Source organism: Delphinapterus leucas, chromosome 17 (genome assembly GCF_059928025.1).
Source record: "Delphinapterus leucas isolate spDelLeu-1000000601 "Yukka" chromosome 17, BTC_Dleu_Yukka2, whole genome shotgun sequence".
NCBI classification, from domain to species: domain Eukaryota; kingdom Metazoa; phylum Chordata; class Mammalia; order Artiodactyla; family Monodontidae; genus Delphinapterus; species Delphinapterus leucas.
The window spans coordinates 31,036,183-31,055,741 of NC_143145.1; the positions used below are offsets into that span (position 1 = coordinate 31,036,183).

General features: G+C 35.0%; 1 protein-coding gene across 2 annotated transcripts in view; it reads left to right on the forward strand.

Moving 5' to 3' along the window:
- ANGPT1 (angiopoietin 1) overlaps positions 1-19,559 on the forward strand; it is a 253,440-nt gene that overhangs the window by 188,823 nt on the left and 45,058 nt on the right. For both annotated transcript variants that reach the window (XM_022584589.3, XM_022584588.3), the window contains exons 5-6: positions 7,871-7,998; positions 16,273-16,374. In XM_022584589.3, coding sequence (XP_022440297.1) covers positions 7,871-7,998; positions 16,273-16,374 — 230 coding nt within the window. The remainder of the gene's footprint in view (positions 1-7,870; positions 7,999-16,272; positions 16,375-19,559) is intronic.

Consider the following 19,559-nt stretch of genomic DNA (forward strand, 5'->3'; position numbering starts at 1 on the left):
GATAGCATCTCAGAGTTTCAGTTTTCTCATATATAAAATGATATATTGACAAATCCATCTCATAAGATGTTTATGAGTGTTAAATGAAATGAAGCATATAAAACATACTTAGCACAAGAAATTCAGAGTTGAGCACATAATTAGTATTCAATGAATGCTAGTTGATTTTATTATGATCATGATTATTATATTTCCACCAAGATGATAGTTAAGATTTTACACATGATCTACAAAATATATACACATAAAGAATTTAAATTAGAAAAACAGTTCTTTTTATAAAAAATTTAATTAAAATAATAATGCAGCAAGTAAACATTGTTCAAGTGTTCCCTTATACCACAGTTAAAAGGAAAAGGAATAGTAGATTTTTAAAAAGGAAGCCTTTAGCTACTTAACCAAAGACTTCAGATTGAAAGTATTTATAATATGTTTGTTATATTGTGGCATAGCAATTTATGTTTTATATATATATATATTAGATTAAAAAATAGGTAATTGCCATTTTTGTAGGTTAAAAACAATCATGCTGAGATACCAACCCACAGATATTTAGGTTCATATACATATATTTTATATGAAATAAAATACCAATTTTGAAAGTTTTAATTTATAAGCTTAAAACTCGTATGTGTTTATATAGCTATACATATGTGATACGTATTTATGAAATCATCGGTAGGTCTTCCTCACCCACCCACAAAATATTGAAATATTGAATATTGCGTACAAACCTTTAAACGTATTTTCTACACCCTTGAAATGCAAAATATTACCTTCTTCTACTTCTAGAAGTCCTTTCAAGTAAATTAGGATACCAGGGAATTTCTTAAATGGCCTTTCCATGAAATACCCACATACCTGGCTGAAGACTAGAGAATATAATCAATCAGTTTTTTGCTTGTTTGCACCTTGTCAGATATGCTATTTTACTCATCTGTGTGTTCAGTTACCTTCAGTGACCTGTTGTGTGAAAATCACGGGCTAGGGTCAATTCCTAGTACTATGATCTCCTTAATGCTAATGGCCCAAAAAGTGCCACAAGAAATATCCTTAAACCAATAACATGATCTGCATACATTCTGATGTTTGCTAAATACTGGAGAGATATGAATGATTATCCACATCTAAGATTTAAAAAGAATAATTGAAGAATTGATCCCTTTATAGCAACTTATTAGGAATTAAGTAGGATCAAGGGCTCCTGGTTTTTATATTGTCTCTGGTAGCAAGGCTAATTGTCTTCTGCATTCTCTACTAGGTTTTCTGAGACTCAGAATTACCAATTCCGCATTCCAGGAAGTTTTCTCTTGAGGGTTCATCTGAATTGAAGTGACCCTCTGCCTTAGCTTTCATGGTTCTTCCCTCAAGTCAGCTCAGTGGTAGATACGCCATCCAGGTTGGAATTGAGTAGGCAAATGAAGGCAAGGGCCAGATAAAGCTAACAGCTGCTGGAGTCAGCGTCTCAGGTTGCTCATTGGCTGAATGTTGGCTGGTGAAAGACAGACATGCACATGCTTATGTCCCTGTTCTCTCCCTTCAGATCCCAGAGATTTGGTTGTATAGATAAGGGATGAATAATGATTCCTTCCTAAGACTTTCCTAAGATTTATTTGCTGATATTGATGTGGGTAAAGTCTTTGAACTGGCATACCAAGCTCTTAAAATTTAGTTCAGATAGCTTTTTTACATGTTTTATTCATTCAGGTGTTATCTCTTCTGAACAGCCTTCCCCAAGTCTACCTGGTCAGAAATAGAGTGTAGTCTCTGCACCTACTCTCAATGCACTTGATACATATCTCCAAAACAGCAATTGTGTGCATTATCTCTGTTTGGCATTATATTTAAACTGGTACCATTAGACTGAGAAGCTGTTGCTAGCCATCTTGTGACCAGGTAGAGAGTCAGCAACAAGTGAGTAAAGAAAAAGATAAGTAAATCAATTCCTGATCACACTGTTTGAAACCTGATCATGCTTTCCCTAAAGCTCTATCCTAGATTGTTGAATTACATGATTCAATAAATTATCGTTTTGCTTCAGCCAGCTTGAGTTGGGTTTTTCCCTATCATGGAAGATACTAATCATAGATGTAGCTATCATGAGATATTATGGAAGACCTACTAATGGGTCTTTCTCTCATCAGACTGTGATCACATTAAGGACAGGTTGTGGTTTTCTTGTGTCTGTATCTCCATTGTCTTGAAAAAGTCATGCAAATAGCAAATGTTTAATCAATATTTACTGAAATTGTTAATATAGGATGGGTTAAACTAAGAAGGGACAGGAGGCAGTCTTTTAAATTGAGACAAATTAAAAGTCTCAGTCTATTTGTCTTATATTTAGGCTTTCATTAATTTTTAACGATGACAACTGAGGAAGGATAGTGGGATCAGTAAGAGAAAAAGAAAACATCGGTTTCGGAAGAAAATATTAGGTAACATTAAACAAATGAAAGTTGGGGTTGCATCAGGAACTGCTCAACAAGCAAGTAGAAATGAGGATCTGGAGGTCATGAGAGAAGCAAATACGTGGTGTCAGAAATGCTTGTATCTTAGAAATCTGTGTAAAAGTTTGAAGCCGTAGAAGATAGTTTGCAAAAAGAGCAGATGAAAAAGGAATAGAGATCCAAGAATAGAATCTTGGTGAGCATCTATTGGTAGGTGGGGAGAGGAACAGAACGCAATGAAGAGGAAAGAGAAAGGACAATTAGAGAAGTAGAAAAGGGACTAAGAGAGGTCAACACAAAAGGCAAGAGCAAAGATAGGCAAAGACAACTTCTGTAGAGGAAAAAGGTAGAGGAGAGTTATTTTAAATGGTTTTGATCGTCATAGTAAACCATAAAACAATGTCATATATAAATAGAGAAGACAGGAGTGAGATTTAATCTTGAAAAAAGTAGAAAGATTTGAAATACACTTTTCAGGAAATGTAATAAAAAGTCTGTTAGAAATGACCAAGGGTTTGACTGAGAAGCATAGAGAACACAGCTCAGTTTAGAAAGTACACATTTGAATGGCATTAAATAGCCTCACTTTAGTGTTTGCAGTCTAGAAATGGGGGTGAGAATGTGAATAAACGTCCTTCCTTGGGTCAGGATTTACCCATACAAGGGGTTAGTGGATGAAAGGACAGTGGAAGGAGGGCACTAGCAATTCCACCCGAACCGTGCTTAAATGCCTCACTCTCAGGCTGAAGGTAGGAAGAAAGAAAAAGGAGGCTAGGAAGAGGCGGAGAGTAATGGTGGGGATCTAGACTCTCAATTAGAAGAAAGACAAACTCATTAAGAATTAAAGAATGGGAAAGGAAAAAGTAAGAGTATGTGGTCAAAGGCGGAACTTTTAGATGTAAAGATCATTTTTTAAGAAACCAGTGTATTATTATAAGTTAAACCACTTTTACAGATATAGCTAAAACACCTATATCAAGTATCAAGATTGCTCCTCCCTGCTCTGTCCAGTTGATGCTTCTTTTATCTTCTTCCATCAGGCTTTCCATGTTTGTCTCTTGTCATTTATCTTATATTCCTCCAGGCATTATCTTCCATCTTGCTGAATCTCAAGTCCTCCTACAAAAATTTATCCTTAGTTCTGACACTTGCAATGTTCAGTTAATTCATCTTTGTTCTTGTCTTTCTGTGTTTTAAAATGTTTACTGTGTGTCCAGTTTTATAATATCTAACCATAACACTGAATTTCAGAATTCTCCAATATTTAACAAAGAAAATAGGCATGAAAATTGAAGCTATGAGATTAAATCTCTACAATCAGCATATGCTATATACATCATATATCATTTCATCTGAAATAATCTTTAATTCTTAATAAATAAAGCTTACAGTATACAGCAAGATTAGATTACCTGGGTTTTTTAGACTTAAACTTAACAATGGTGTGCCTTGATGTAGTCAATGAATGAAGTAAGCCAATTATTAGCCAGCTCTGACAAGGAGAGGCCAGCTCAATATAATCCTAAGTGTAACCAGTCAATTGTAACTTCCCTGCATTTCGTCAGCTACAGTATTTATATTTGAGGGTAGAAGACACCAGCATCCACCATTCCATTGAGTGGGTTGGCTAGCCTTCCACAGCCTGAGTGTCCTTTCCATAAGAAAGAATAAGAATATAATGTTGCCATTGATGATATCATTATTATCATAACAGCAATAGCTACCATTTCTTGGCACTTACTATAATTCAGTCACTCTGCGTCATGTAATTCACATACTTGCCTCAGAGATATGTATAAATTCCCCACTTTATAGATTAAAAAGAGAAAAGCAAAATTCTGAAAGTCAATCTACCCTTATAGAAGGGGTCTTCAGACCATAGAATATAATACAGATATTAAAGGTAAGCTCTGAATGAAACTTTTAAATTGCTTTTAAGTGCTATATTACTCTAAAATGTAGCCTGGATCAAACTTTCAAACATAATATTACTAGTTAGTAAGTAATTAAAAACAAGCAGTCTAATCATCTGGAAAGAATGTATTTCAATTTTTAAAAAATATGAAACTATATTTCAAGAAAATGAAACATCTATATCAGATATGTTGCCACAAGGACAACAACGAATCCATAGTATAACCATAGCACTAACTGTACGTTTTATGGTAGACTCCTCAAACCATTTTTCCAGTTATAAGACTTAACATCCATAGTTTGAACATTTTTATAAATTAGTTTCCAGAAAAATAAGATAATATCCAACTTTTTCCTTTTTTCTGTGTTATTGAAAAAGTGTGTGAAATAGCTTCCCTCTTCCCCAACAACAGTCTTTTCACCCACTTCATCCTGAAGAGGAAAAGAAAAGGGGAAGGGAGGTGGCAGAGAAGTGGGAAGGGAATGCATTCTCCTTACATAACTAAATAAGGGAGGGCAGGAAGTGGTACATTGAACAAGAAAACGTTTTCTCTTTCTTTAGATAAATGATTATCCCCGCCTCTCGCCCAAAAAAGAAAAATGGGTTTACCGTTGAATTCCTCTTGACCACATCTTCCTGTTTGTTCATCCTCTCAAGGGATTATAAATTTTAGTTATTTCTTTACATCCTTTTTTTTTTTTGCATCTGATTTGGTTATTTTCAACAGAAGAGCAAGCATTTAGAATTTAGGAAGGTTTAGTTTTAGAAAAATAATAGTCCATTTAGCTTAAAGTAAGTAAGCACAAGTGAAATGCATTGACGTTTTTGAAAACAAGACCTTTGTATAATCCACTGACATGCCCAGTGCCATTAAAAGTAGCTTTTGAGTATATAAATATTCATTTTTAATTGCTATTTGCATACATTCTGTGCAATGCTTCTTCACCATCATATGATGTTAGTCCTCTGATTACTTATTTTGTGTTGATATTGCAATTGTTCTTTTTGTGTGTGTTTTTATTTAAATATTTATTTACTTATTTATTTGGTTGCATCAGGTCTTACTTATAGCAGGTGGCCTGCTTAGTTACAGCTCACCAGCTTCTTAGTTGTGGCACATGGGCTCCTCAGTTCTGGCAGACAGGCTCCTTAGTTGTGGCATGCAAGTGGGATCTAGTTCCCGGACCAGGGATCGAACCTGGGCCCCCTGCATTGGGAGTGCACAGTCTTTTTTTTTTTTTTTAAACATCTTTATTGGACTATAATTGCTTTACAATGGTGTGTTAGTTTCTGCTTTATAACAAAGTGAATCAGTTATACATATACATATGTTCCCATATCTCTTCCCTCTTGCACCTCCCTCCCTCCTACCCTCCCTATCCCACCCCTCCAGGTGGTCACAAAGCACCGAGCTGATCTCCCTGTGCTATCCAGCTGCTTGCCACTAGCTATCTACCTTACGTTTGGTAGTGTATATATGTCCATGCCTCTCTCTCGCTTTGTCACAGCTTACCCTTCCCCCTCCCCATATCCTCAAGTCCATTCTCTAGTAGGTCTGTGTCTTTATTCCCATCTTACCCCTAGGTTCTTCATGACCTTCTTATTTTTCTTAGATTCCATATATATGTGTTAGCATACGGTATTTGTTTTTCTCTTTCTGACTTACTTCACTCTGTATGACAGACTCTAGGTCCGTCCACCTCACTACAAATACCTCAATTTCGTTTCTTTTTATGGCTAATATTCCATTGTATGTATGTGCCACATCTTCTTTATCCATTCATCCAATGACGGACACTTAGGTAGGGGAGCACGCAGTCTTAACCACTGTGCCACCAGGGAAGTCCCTGATATTGCAATTGTGATGGGTGGTGTTTAGAAGTAGCTTTTAATATAAGTAGGCAAAACCACTAGTGCAAACAGGAGCTATGTAGAGAACCATAATGCTATTAAATGTTATAATTCTATTTTTTTGTTATAGCAACATGTATGACATGGATATTTCATTTCCTTGAACCATAGTAATTTTTGAAAATTTGTAATATTTATATTGAGATAGTCATTCTTTCTACAAAGATTAGACTGTTAATTTTTAATTACCTATAAATTAGTAACACCATGTGTCAAATATAAATCAGTTTAGTATTTTAGATTGTTAGAACATTTAAAATCATTTTAAAAGCACTGATTCATAGCTTACCTTTGATATTATTATTTTAAAATACCATAGTGACTCAGAGTGATTGAAAGCAGGTAATTATTAAGTAACCAGAGACTTTAAGGGCAAGATTATAAAATATTCTTAGTCTTAACTTCAAAAAAAGGCTAATGAAACAAATTGCTTAAATAACATGTATTTATTAGAAAATACTAAATCATAAATATTTTATAAAGATACCACCTATATCTTTAGCTGAGGACTAGTAAATGAGTCATTTTTGTATTTTGATCTCATTAATAAGAACTTAATAGTGGTTGAAGCTCAATGAATGAAATAAAGTTCCTCTCAGTAGAGACTATATCTCTAATTAAATTTCTTTTTCCACTTGACTTCCAGCTTTTACTGATCTCTTCCACCTATATAACTTAATTTGAAATCTTATTAATTGTTTTTTTTTGCGGTACGCGGGCCTCTCATTGTTGTGGCCTCTCCCATTGTGGAGCACAGGCTCCGGACACGCAGGCTCAGCGACCATGGCTCACGGGCCCAGCGGCTCCGCGGCATGTGGGATCCTCCCAGACCGGGGCACGAACCCGTGTCCCCTGCATCGGCAGGCGGACTCTCAACCACTGCGCCACCAGGGAAGCCCAGCCAAATTTTATTAATTTTTGTTCTTCTATTTGTATGTCATCCACCTGATAGTTTAACTTCAGACCATTAAATAAAAAACAAAGTTTACTTCCCTTTTCATTCTAGATAGTTAAATTGGATCAGGGACTTCTTTCTACCTTTTAATTATTTTGAGAGTTTTTAAAAAATAAAAATTTCTAGGAGCTCTTCAATATAAAGCCACAGAAAAACAGTACAACCTTCTTTTAGCATCTTAAGCCTCCATATTATATTTTTATGTTTGAATTTATCTTCACCTCTCCCTCCTCCAAAAATGCTTTAGCATTTTTCAAACTTTCCTATGAAATGTAGGTAAGAACGTTTTAGAAATTTTAGAGAAACATTGACAAAATTGTTACCAATTGCAGGTATTACATGATCAGGTTATTTGTCCCTTGAGTTGATGTTCTGGAAGTGATAGAGAAAAAAACAAGAAATTAAGCAAAATATAAAAAGTATTCAGTTATAAACTGATCACATATTTTTCCTATAGTTTTGTAATTCTGTGAGTCACCTCAAAATCTAGTATTGTTCTTATGATTGATTTTTCAATAAATGCAACATTGACATTTGTTTGGAGGAAATGAAGACTTGCTTACCTATACTTAGAGTCCATTTGGGCACTAATGGTACTGATATTCACATATTGCAATCTTTTTTTTTTTTTTTTTTTTGCAGTTTTACTAAAGGGAGGAAAAAAAGAGGAAGAAAAGCCATTTAGAGACTGTGCAGATGTATATCAAGCTGGTTTTAATAAAAGTGGAATCTACACTATTTATATTAATAATATGCCAGAACCCAAAAAGGTAAAACCAGAAGTGTTTGTTTATGAGATGTAAAGCAGATCCTAGTTGAATTGCTGAATAATCAGATTGATTTGTGGGCTTGTTAAACTGAAAATATTTGTGCCTGAGCTCTTTTTTCCCAAAGATACTCTGTTTCCCAGGTCCATAAAAGATGAAAACCCTATTGTACAGACCTCTTCCAACCCTCACATATCCCATCCCTATTTCACGCAAAGTTTTCCACTTACTCTCTGCTCATTCCTAGAATGTCCCATTGTTCGTAAATGCTTGCCTTGTACAGATTACATGCTGAAGTCACATATACTTCAAGTGCATGGAGATGAGTTAGGAACCATCTTCTAAAGTCCCAAGGACCCAGATGGTACACATCATCTACAGTTCAAATACCATGGAGAGAGAGCTAGAGACATGTTTCTAGAACCACTCCTCCTATTTGGGTAGAGAAACATATTCGATCTTAACTCATAATCTTGAAAGGATTTGCTTTTCATATTTACCTAAAAGAGTGTGTTGGAGGATAGTTTTCATCAGTATATTGAACAGGATCCAAAGTAAACTCTGAAGTAAGAAAACACTGTCTTGCTGTCACACCTCCTCTATATACAGTTTCTCCCTATTTATTCATTAAATCATCCATCCATTCCTTCATTCAATACATATTAAGTGTATGTCATTTATTTGTCAGTAAATGACTAGGGACATAATATAAAACAGTTCCCAGTGTAGTGGTGAAGACAGACAATTACACAGAAATTATAACATACTGTAGAAGTGTAGTGATAGAGGCTGCTTGAAGCAGGGTTTATGGAGAGCCTTGAAGAAAGCCCTGTCTTTCAACGTATAAAAAACTTTAGCCAGATGCTCAAGACCCCAAGAGGACCACCTGCCCTTGCAGTGCTTTATCCTCAAAAGATGGAACAATTTTTCTCCTTTCATTGCCCCACCTAAATTACCAGTCCTTTGTCCCCATTTCCTCTGGGTACTGTGCAAATGCTCTTGGAAGGCTTTCCCCGATTCCCTCAAGCAACTTTGCATGACTCTCTCACTACCAGAATTCTATGAAGCAAGGATTTTACTTTTATCTTTGATTTCCCAGGACCCAGAATAGTTTCTGGCACATAATAGGTCCTCAGTAAATATGTGCTGAAATGAATGAATAAATAAATGACCTGCTGATGATAATACCAACACTTCTGTGTAGTATATAGTAAGTAAACCTAACTTACTTAGTCATTCTGATTGTTAGTTTCCTTTGATGGGTGAGGGAAATGGATCATGGAGACCAGTTTGCCAGATGTCACAGATGTCACACATATGTCAAGAGGGAGAGTCTGGACTCTACTATCCTCTCTGCTGATTTCAGTGAGAATTAGTGGTTTAAGTTAGCTCAATGATTTTTCCCTTTGCTGGAACAAAATTTTCTTCTGAAAAGAGGTCTTCCATACTGACCTATAACAGGGGGAAGAGATAGAGAAAGTGCAGGGGGTAAAAAAGGTGGCAGGCAGTTATGGACATTGCTACCTGGGTCACCTACCAGAGAAGTTTGGTTTCACTGTATTTCATTTTGGGCTTCTGTGCAAAATTTCACTGAATCGGGTGTTCCATATCTTAAAAAAAAAAAAAATTGTGAAGGTACAATAGGAAGTTTAGGAGTAAAGAGGAGAGGGTAATTTATTGTAAAAATGAGCTTTTTGAATCCTTTGGATCATATGACATGAAACCTTCCTACTCTGCTTACTGATATCTTAAAATCATACTTAAGTTTAAATTCAATTCATACATGTGCACAGGCATGTATGCACACCCACACACTGACACACCATACAGATGGCATGTGAAGTGTGTTAGAAACTGTCCTGGGGGAGAGAAGTGGAGCTAACATAAAGACTTTCTGCAATTTACCTGTTTTGCTGCCCAAGACCTGACAGAACCCCTAAATGATTGTCACGTCCCCTCTAACATAATGACTATAAAAATAAAGTTAACTAAAAATATTGTGATCTTCCTTTTAAACTGTTAATAATTATATATGTATGAATATATAAATAAAATAATTTTTAAAGTTTTTAGATTAACTTTTACACTTTTAGAATCTTTTTCAGTCCATCACCAATACTACCACGTGGCCCTTAGTGAGAGCATTACAAGTAAAGTTTGATCATTCCAGTAAATTTAAGTCATGTAAATTCATAACTCTATTCTAGTTCAAAATGTTTTGAGATGCAAATAATGCAAGGCTATTTGCAGAACCACTGCTTCTGTTAGGGTGGAAGAAAAGTATCCTAACTCATAATCTTGAATAACTCATAAACTTGAATAATAACTCATAAACTTGAACAATAACTTATAAACAAATAAATTTGCTTTTTTGAAAGATTACATGAAAGAGTGGGTTAGAGGATCCAGTTCACTAGTTCAGTGGCTGACTTCTATGTTGGTTTCACAACGATAACATGATTTAAATTTACGCCTCTGCAAAATAATGAATTTTACATATTATAGAGCTTCGGTGTTGTTCTTAAAAACAATCTAAAACATTAAATCAACAAATGCCAAATACCTGCTAAATTAAACTTACTAGATTTAGTCCCAGGGAAAAATATTACCCCAACCAGATTAGCAATCATATCAATACAGGCCTGTAAGAGGCAAATTTTATCACTATAGAAACAGCCCCATGGCGCTTCAGATGGAAGAAGGATAAATTCACGTCATTTGTACTGTCATTAGATTTAGTTTAATTGGAAATAATAGCAGAGCATGGTGAGAGGGGGAGATAACTGACCATAAGGAAGAAAGACTTTGGCCTTCCTCTTGACTTAAGTGTTCATTCCCTTGTTTTATTCTTTCTCTTTTCTGATCATGATCCTCTCACAAGTAGTAATATTGTTCTGTTCTGGAGATGGATACTTTAGGCTGATGCACCTGCCCTTTCTGGTAGGTAGCAAGTTTTGTTTTAAATCCCTTATTATATTCACATAGCTTAACATTAGTGAGAACAAATATTGTGTGAACTTCCCCAATGTAATTTAGAAACTGATTAATATAATAGTTCAAAAGTACTGTGCATTTACAGTTTGCCAGGTTCTATTCTAAGCACTTTAGATATATATCCTCACTTGTCTACTCCTTTCAATAACTCTATGATATAGGTGCTCCCATTATCCCTATTTTAGAAAAATAACTTGCCCAAATTACATAGTAAATATTGAACACAGACTTTGTAACAAAGGAATTAACTCTAGACTGTACCATCTTAAGAGGGGACTAAGTAGGATAATTACTTATATTAGTATTGACTGAAGCCGTACCATTCATAATTTTTTATAGGAACCTATGTGAATGAAACGGCTAAGAGTTTATTGTCAGAAAATTATGTTCTGATTGTAAGCCATCCCACTTCCTCATTTTCTTTTCTTATTTTGATATAAATAATTGGTATCCTCTCAGTTCTATAAAAAGTGCTTGGAAAATGCATCTTTAGGACCTTCACCCTTCCATGTAGATTATACTTTGGAGCTATAAAGTTTGGTGCTAATCGTGGATATGCTTAACAAAAACTTTGCTCATTTTAATGCTTGCAGAAGTTCTAGCAAGGGTAAGAAACTGAAGGCAAGCCTATATAAAAACAAAACAAAAAGTTCAATTATGTATGATATAAGATATGGATCAATCAATTAAATTGGCCTATTTAGGCAATTAACAAAAACTATTAATAGGAATTATTAATTTTAGGCAGAGTGAGAGTTGCAAGTATACACAATTGTTACACAGTTGTTTTGACTGACATCATTCCTTGCCAAGAAAGACTGTCTGCAAAAGTTAGAAGAGTAGTATCTTTTCAAATATGACATGGAAGCCAAAGGCAGTTTTCTAGGACTATTAAAATTTTCAAGCAGATAGAAAATGAGAATTAGATCATTTATATATTTATTTTTTACTCTTTTTCATCATTAATGGCTCGTGGTTATCTTCCTCTCTGAATTCCCTTCAATGCATGTTAGTAGGGAATAGGATTTTTCCTTTTATTTCATGTTTCTAAAACCAAATGTACTATAACCAGCTTAGTTTCATTCACTAAAACAAACCATTAAATCATAACTCTGATTATCGTAAAATATTTTAAAATTTGTTTCTGAATTTATAATTTCCCTAATTCTTGGAAAAGGACTATAACAAATGTATTGAGCCTTTTTTATTTAAGGTTACGGAAAAATAATTAACACTCACAAGGTTAATCATTCCAACTTGCACACGGCATAAAAGCATAAGAACTATGTGAATCAAATTTCCCCTTTTTGTTTGGGTTTAAATCGTTATATTATGTTAAAGGATATTTAATGCTTGAAAGCTTTGACCTTGCCTGGGATAGGAGCCAGTTCGATCTTTTCTCGAATAGAGTTAAGCCCAAGTCATATGATCAATAAATGCAACAGGCATAGTAAATGTAGTGGGGCCTGTGTCTACAGGAAGGACACTGCCAGATAGCACAAACCATACCATATCGGCGAAGGAACTTTTCAAGTCCTTTCATATCTCAAATCTTTTGAAACCAACCACCTAATTTTTTTAACTTCCTTCATCTGTTAAGCATAGACTTTTTATTTTTCTTCTGACTAGAAATAACATGGTCTTTTGTGTGTGTGTGCTAGCATGAATCCAGCTTCATATATATATGTACATATACATATATGTATATATATACATATACACGTACACTAAAAAGCATGCTCAAAGATTGATGTTGCCAGTATTATTAACAAGAAGCTGGTAATTGTAATCATAAGGACAGTTTATTGAACTTCTATATATTTTGGCTTTATATGTTCTATATTGTTCATAACAAATTATAAATAATAAATTATGTGAAATATATATAATAGCTGTTATTAATATATGAGATATTATATACATAGAGTACATGTGCACAATATAAATACCTATTATCTCATCTGTAAAATACATCTAAGAGATTAATGACAAAGCTTAGTATGGGCCAAACACTGTTCTAAAAACTCCATATGCATTGACTCATTTAATCCTTGCAAAAGATCCATGACACAGCTTGAGAGAGCAGAGGTGGAACTTGAACACAGGCAGTGTTGCACCTGAGTCCATGCCCCTAACCAATGTATCATTCAGTTCTATTGTGTCCACATTCCACAAATGGCAGCTGTTATCCTTGCTGTTATTACTGAGTCCTAATAAGAATTGTAGAGCATAAGTCTAACCTCTTAAGTTCTCTGCACTTTAGCTTCCAAGGCTGTAATCTGCCTGGGTAACTTCTCTCTCCTCTGGGCAACTTTCTCTGGGTCTTTACCTAAGAAGTACTCCCAACACATCTTAACATTTTCAAGTCACTAGATACCTTTGTTTAAAAGGAAAGTTGTCTTTTTCTAAAATTAGTGAGTGATTTTAAAACTTTTTAAGTGCATAGAATTTTAATAACATAGATAATAGTAATAAAAAAACTGTAAAGAACAGTTTTCTCTACACACTCTATATTTATAGATGTAGTTATTCCTTTCCCTGAGTGTGTTAAGTGGACTTTATAGGTTTGCAAACACAGTTTGGCAAACTTTCAGCCAATCAGTGTCCATTAGGAAATCAAAATCTGGAAAAAAAATTCTAGAATAACCAGTCAAGGCAGGGTAAAATATAATTAAAAAACAAGTGAAATTAGTTTCCTCTAACAAAATATTTACTTGACATTTTCACTCACTCTTACCTGTTTTACCAGTAAAGTTCCATTTGGCCACTTGTGTTGAATCACCAACTATGCCCTCTGTAAACTGTGGCATCTGGATTTTATTCTTATAGAAATCCTTCAGTCTCTCTCTTCAAGGTCACTAATGGCTCCTTCATTTTAAATTTAAGTGTGTATTTTCTTAATCTTTATTTGTCTTGACTTGTCTGGAATATTTGATTAAGTAGATTATTCCCCCAACCCAAAATCCATCCCCAGCTTTCACTGCATTCCATTAATCAAGTTTTCCTATTTTATGTCTTTCCTTATTGCATCTCTAGTTTTTCAACAAATATTCATTTAGTACCTGCTAGGCTATTGTCCCTACTGCTCTAGGCACCAGGGACAGTAGCAAATAAAATGAAGTTCCTGCCTGTCTAAAGGTTATTGGTGTCTTTTATCTCCATCAGTTGTTCACCAAAGCCCATTCTTGGGCCCGACCCTCCCCCCACATCTGTTTCCACCTTTTTTTTTTTACTTCTTTAAAATTCCATCTTTGTGCTATCAACTACTGCTTTCAAGAAGATTACCCCTAATATAATTTTGAATTAGGTAAACAGGGGGTTCAAATCCTAGATCCAGTACCTGTTATATTAATAATAACCATTGGTAAGTTGCTGAAATACTCAAAGCCTTAGGTTTTTCATCTGCAAAATGGAGATAATAATCATACCTACATTCCAGGGTTCTTGTGAGATAAATTAGAAAATGCGTGTAAAGTGTTTAAATTATCTAGCAGTTAAAAGGCCTACTATTGTTATGACTATTTCTTTTTTAGTCCCTCATGCTCTTATCCTTATTCTTACCCTTGATCTACCTACAGTTAGATCATCTCTAACTGATCAATAAACTCCCCCTTTTGGATGACTATGCTATCTGAAACCCTAGGTTTTCAAAACCATGATCATTTTCTTTTCTCACATGTTAGCTCTCTTCCTTAAATTTCTCATTTAGATTACTGACTCTATTATTCTCAGGTCACTAGAGTTGAAAATTGTGGATTCCCACATCTCTTTAACTCTACAGGGGCACTCAATGTTTTAACTTTTAGGTGTTTTGAGGAAATTATCCGTATTTCGTTCATCATAATATCGCCAGTTGTAACACAGAATCAATGCCCAAAAATGCTTGTTGGGTGAAAAAAATTGAATTAGAATTAAGGATGACAAAAGAGTAGATGGAGGTTATTTTGAGGACAAAGAGCAGGTGCATAGAGGTTAAGGGATTAGTAGAGGGAGAACTTTAGGACAGGGAGAGGAATTTCAAATCTGTGATCTTGGAGGTGAGTCAGTTCCTAGTGATAATGAATACATACTGATGGGTGCATGTTCAAATTAGAGGAAGAGCCCTCAGGAGAGCATTTTGCCTATTTTTGTATGCTCACAGTTAAGTATGTACCTCTTAGTTCCTTTTACTCCGAGGAAGTACATGGACAATTTGTCCTTTGAATAACAGTTCTTGCCATTGTTTTCATACCCTTTAGCCATTTGTGCTTCCAAATTTAATGCCTCAAGGAAAACACTTGAGGTTTTCCTTTAATCAGGCTCTTTGCCCACACAGCATGCCTGCTGCTGTTGCCTCATATCTACACCTTTAGCCAGCCTCCAAATTGCTTTAGTAGTCAGTTGCCGGGGGAATGATGTTCCCCAAAGCTGAGCCCTTGAATAATCAAGCTGCCACATTTATGCTACATCAATTACAGTGATTGCTCTCCAAAGATAATGCCATTACAGATATGTTTCTCTCCTTGGGTGGACTCAGGGGGAAATGAATCAATTTCTAAATAAATAGTATTATATTTAGAAAAATTGAAATAAGCATAATCTTTGAAAGATTTGGATAACTTTTCCACATGGGAAAGAAATGCTTCTCACAGTCAGAAGGAATACAGTATGTCATGTTCTCTTCTTATTGTTCGTGACAAAAATTCAAGCAAATAATGTGTTCTCCATATGCTGGGGACCAAATTTTGCCTCTAATGTAATACTGAACCATCAAGAATAATTATTGTTGTATATGAGCATGTAGGAGTTAATATACAATGAAATGTGTAATAGCTAAATATAAATGATTTTTAAAATATTATTTTTCCAAAACCTTTATTATTAGTATATTGTGATTTAACAAATTAAAGATAGAAAATTCCAAATCTTATGTTTTAGCAATAAAATGGTCTGTAACTTTGGAAACTTTTAGTAGCATTTTAAAAAATTGAATATACATAGTGCCTATTACCATTTAAGACAAACTTTTTAAAAGTAATTTTTATAGTCTGTGACTGAGACAATTTTCAGCTGACTGATTTAAACCTTTACAAGTAATTTATCATTTGATGGGATTTAATCAGAAACAACTCAAATACAGGAAGAAATAGCCAATAAAATGTCTAAATTAATATTTTCAACATGGCAATTTTTATTATTTTTGTCTGTAGGCCTATCCATCCTATTTCTGTCTTGAAACATATCTGATACCTGTTTGTTTAAAATAGACATAATTTTCACTTGACTTTATTTTCCCTTTGTCAGGTATTTTGCAATATGGATCTCAATGGGGGAGGTTGGACTGTAGTACAGCATCGTGAAGATGGAAGTCTAGATTTCCAAAGAGGTTGGAAAGAATATAAAATGGTAAGATGGAAGAATTTACATAGTTTTTGATGTTTTATCATGAGATTTTCTTCACTACACAATGTGATAAACTTCTGTATTTTTAGATGTCTTTCAGTTATTTAAAAAATAAAATGATAACGTTTGTGACATTATTCTCATTAAATACAAAACACTCATAAATCTTTTTCAGTAAATGATTTCCACATGTGCATCAGAAGGAAAAATATATTACTGAAATTATTTAGTGAACTGTTACATATTGTCTGAATTTGTTCCTGGTTGAATGAGGGTGGAGGAAGCTAGAATTTAGACCCAGGCTGTGTACATGAGCCAGGACAAGGGAAGTGTGCAGGGCTGTGGGCTGTGGTGCAGGACTGGGAGGTACTACCAATGGCTTCACTCACATGGCTGGCAAGTTGTTGCTGGCTATGGACTGAGAACTCCTCGATGTGGTTAAGTTGGGCTTCTCCCAGTACAGTGATCCAGGGTCATCAGACTTACTAAGTGGCAGTTGACATCCCTCAAGCACAAAAATAGAACCTTCCAGTCCTTTTTAAGATTTATTAGACCCAGAAATGGCATGGTTTCACTTCCACTACATTCTTTTAGTTAAAGTTGATGACAGGGCCAGTCCAGATTCAAAGTGAGACAAGTACACAAGGGTGTGAACTGTGAGGCATGATTCACTGAGGTCTCCAAAATACCAGCAGACATCATCATCATGATGATCACCATCATCATATCTAACCCTTTCAATGTTTACTATGTGTAAGCCTCATACATAAATTCTTATGTAATTCTTATATCAAACCTATTATACAAAATTACCTGTGAGAACATAGGATAAAGGTGATGTTGCCGAGCAAGGGCTCGTTGCCTAAGGTTTGTAGAAGCCAATACTATGGCACAGGCTTTTGAGAAAAGAAAGAGCTTTTATTTCGAGGTCAACCAGTAAGGAGACAAGAGGCAAGGCTCTTCAAGTCTGTCTCCACAGTCCAGGGATCAGGGTGAAATTTAAAGGATCAGGGGAATCTCAAACATAGAAGCTGATTGGCTAGGCTTGAATCAGTCCATATAAGCTGCTGGAACCCAGAGTTTTCATATTAAAAGATTTCTTGCTCTGTGAAGAGCTCCAGGAGCAACGTTTCTATTCTTTGAGTTCTGGGGTTCTATTCTTGAAGATTCTTGGTTCTGGGGTCACCCTGGAGACATGGCTTCCTGTCTTACACAGGCACTGTTCTAGTCTTTACTCTGCCACTTACAAATGGAGTGATTTTTGGCAAATCACTTAACCCATGCCTTAACTTTCTCACTTGTTAAAAGAGTACATTAATAATAGTACCTCATCTGCCTTGCAGGGATATTGTGAGGATTAGCTATAAGTAAAGCTCTTGGCACATTGAATTGTCAGTAAATAGTAAGTATTATCATGATCCAAGATGAAAACATCAAAGACTGCAAATTTTTTTCTTAACTCTGGCAAAAATATTATTTTGCAAATCACCTTAAATCATGATTATTTTCACCACTAAAGTGAGACCTTAAGCAGTTATCTGAGAATTAGACTATAAATATAGATTCTGGCAAGTCTGAGATACATTATTATTAATACTAACGGTAAAAGAAAATTTGATATAAAGTTGTCATCACAGTGACTCTCCAGAATGGTGACTTACTAGCTGTTAGCATCTGCTGCCTTGGCAAACTAGGCACGTTAAGTAAGAGAGACTGATGTGTGAAGGATGGCACTGATTCGTGTCTTATAAGCATTTACCACATGTATATATTTTAAGCAATTTTTAAAATTATTGGAATGGGACTGAATTATTGTTTATTCACAGTAACCAAAAGCCCCAAACTTTTGTGAAGTCTACTCCTCTCCCTTTTTTATTTTTTTTTTATCTTTTTCCCCTTTTTTAAAGTAGAAAGACTATCATGTTTTATTCAAACTCGAACAATTTATCCTCTGAGTATCAATTCTACATGGTCAGAAATGAGATAAACTCCAAACTTCTGAAACATTTTGGCAAAAATGAGTCTGATGATGTCTTTTTGTTTTAATTAAAAGAATTTATTATATGTTATAACTTGGTTAATTTTCACCAAAACACATGGTATAAAGTGTTTCCTCCAGAGCTTTTCTTTCACCTAAAGACAAAATAATGACTCCACAAAGAATGGATATAGACACCTTACGCCAACGCTTATCAGTCACACCCACTTCTGCTCCCTGAATCAGAACTTGCTGCTAGGGTGTACATCCTTTGGGAAAAAGAACTTCTTGGCGTGTACCACTTCTTCCTCAGTCTTCCCTGATGTTTTAAATGCAGTAAGATGCTTCACTTCTTTCTCAGGCACTGAGTATAGAAATAAAGTTTTATCCCTTCTTCTTTTCTGCCTTTCCTCCCTCCTTCCCTTCATTCTGGTTGACATCTATGGGCTGCCTCTTACTTCATAAGGTCTCCAGAACAGTATGTTAAAATTACCAACACATGAAATTACAAATATATAATGATAATTTTTAAACCTCTCTCAACATGGAAGATTTGCAATTTATTTGATTCTTAACATTGGCTTTAAGCCTACAAAATCTTTTACCTAAGCTTTGTTTTCACTTAAACTTCCTTATGAGGTGATTAAGCAAAACCTGGTTTATGGATTTGTAAAGATGTTTGCTGAGAGGGAAGTCTGGAGTGGGCTTTTTAAATGAGGCACTTAAGGAACTATATTAACTCCTTCGAGCCATAAGGATACCATTTAGTGGCCTCCAGCAATAACACTTACCAGCAGTACTTTTGCATATAAAGCCCAATCAAGCTAGGAGTTCCAAACAGTACCCCAGTGGCCTAACTTTACAGAAGGTAGTGACTAATGCCCTGGAGACAACCTGTCTTTGTATGGAAAACAATTACCCATATAAACAGAGCTTCTTACTGACAAACAAGTTATTTCAGGCTGAGCACAATACCTTCTGGGAGTTCTTTGTTTCTGGAAAGAAATTAAGAGCACATTTTCAACTGCATTTTAAACTCTTCACATTAAAAGGAGAAAAATATATAAGAAGTTTAAAATGCTGAAATAAATCATCCTCTGATCTTTCTTGGGCTGTCTCAGCAGTTAGAGGAGATGCACAATTGAATTGTATACTAAGCACCTTTGGAAAGCCACAGCTCAGTAACCCTGAGTTCTTATCTGTTTTCTTT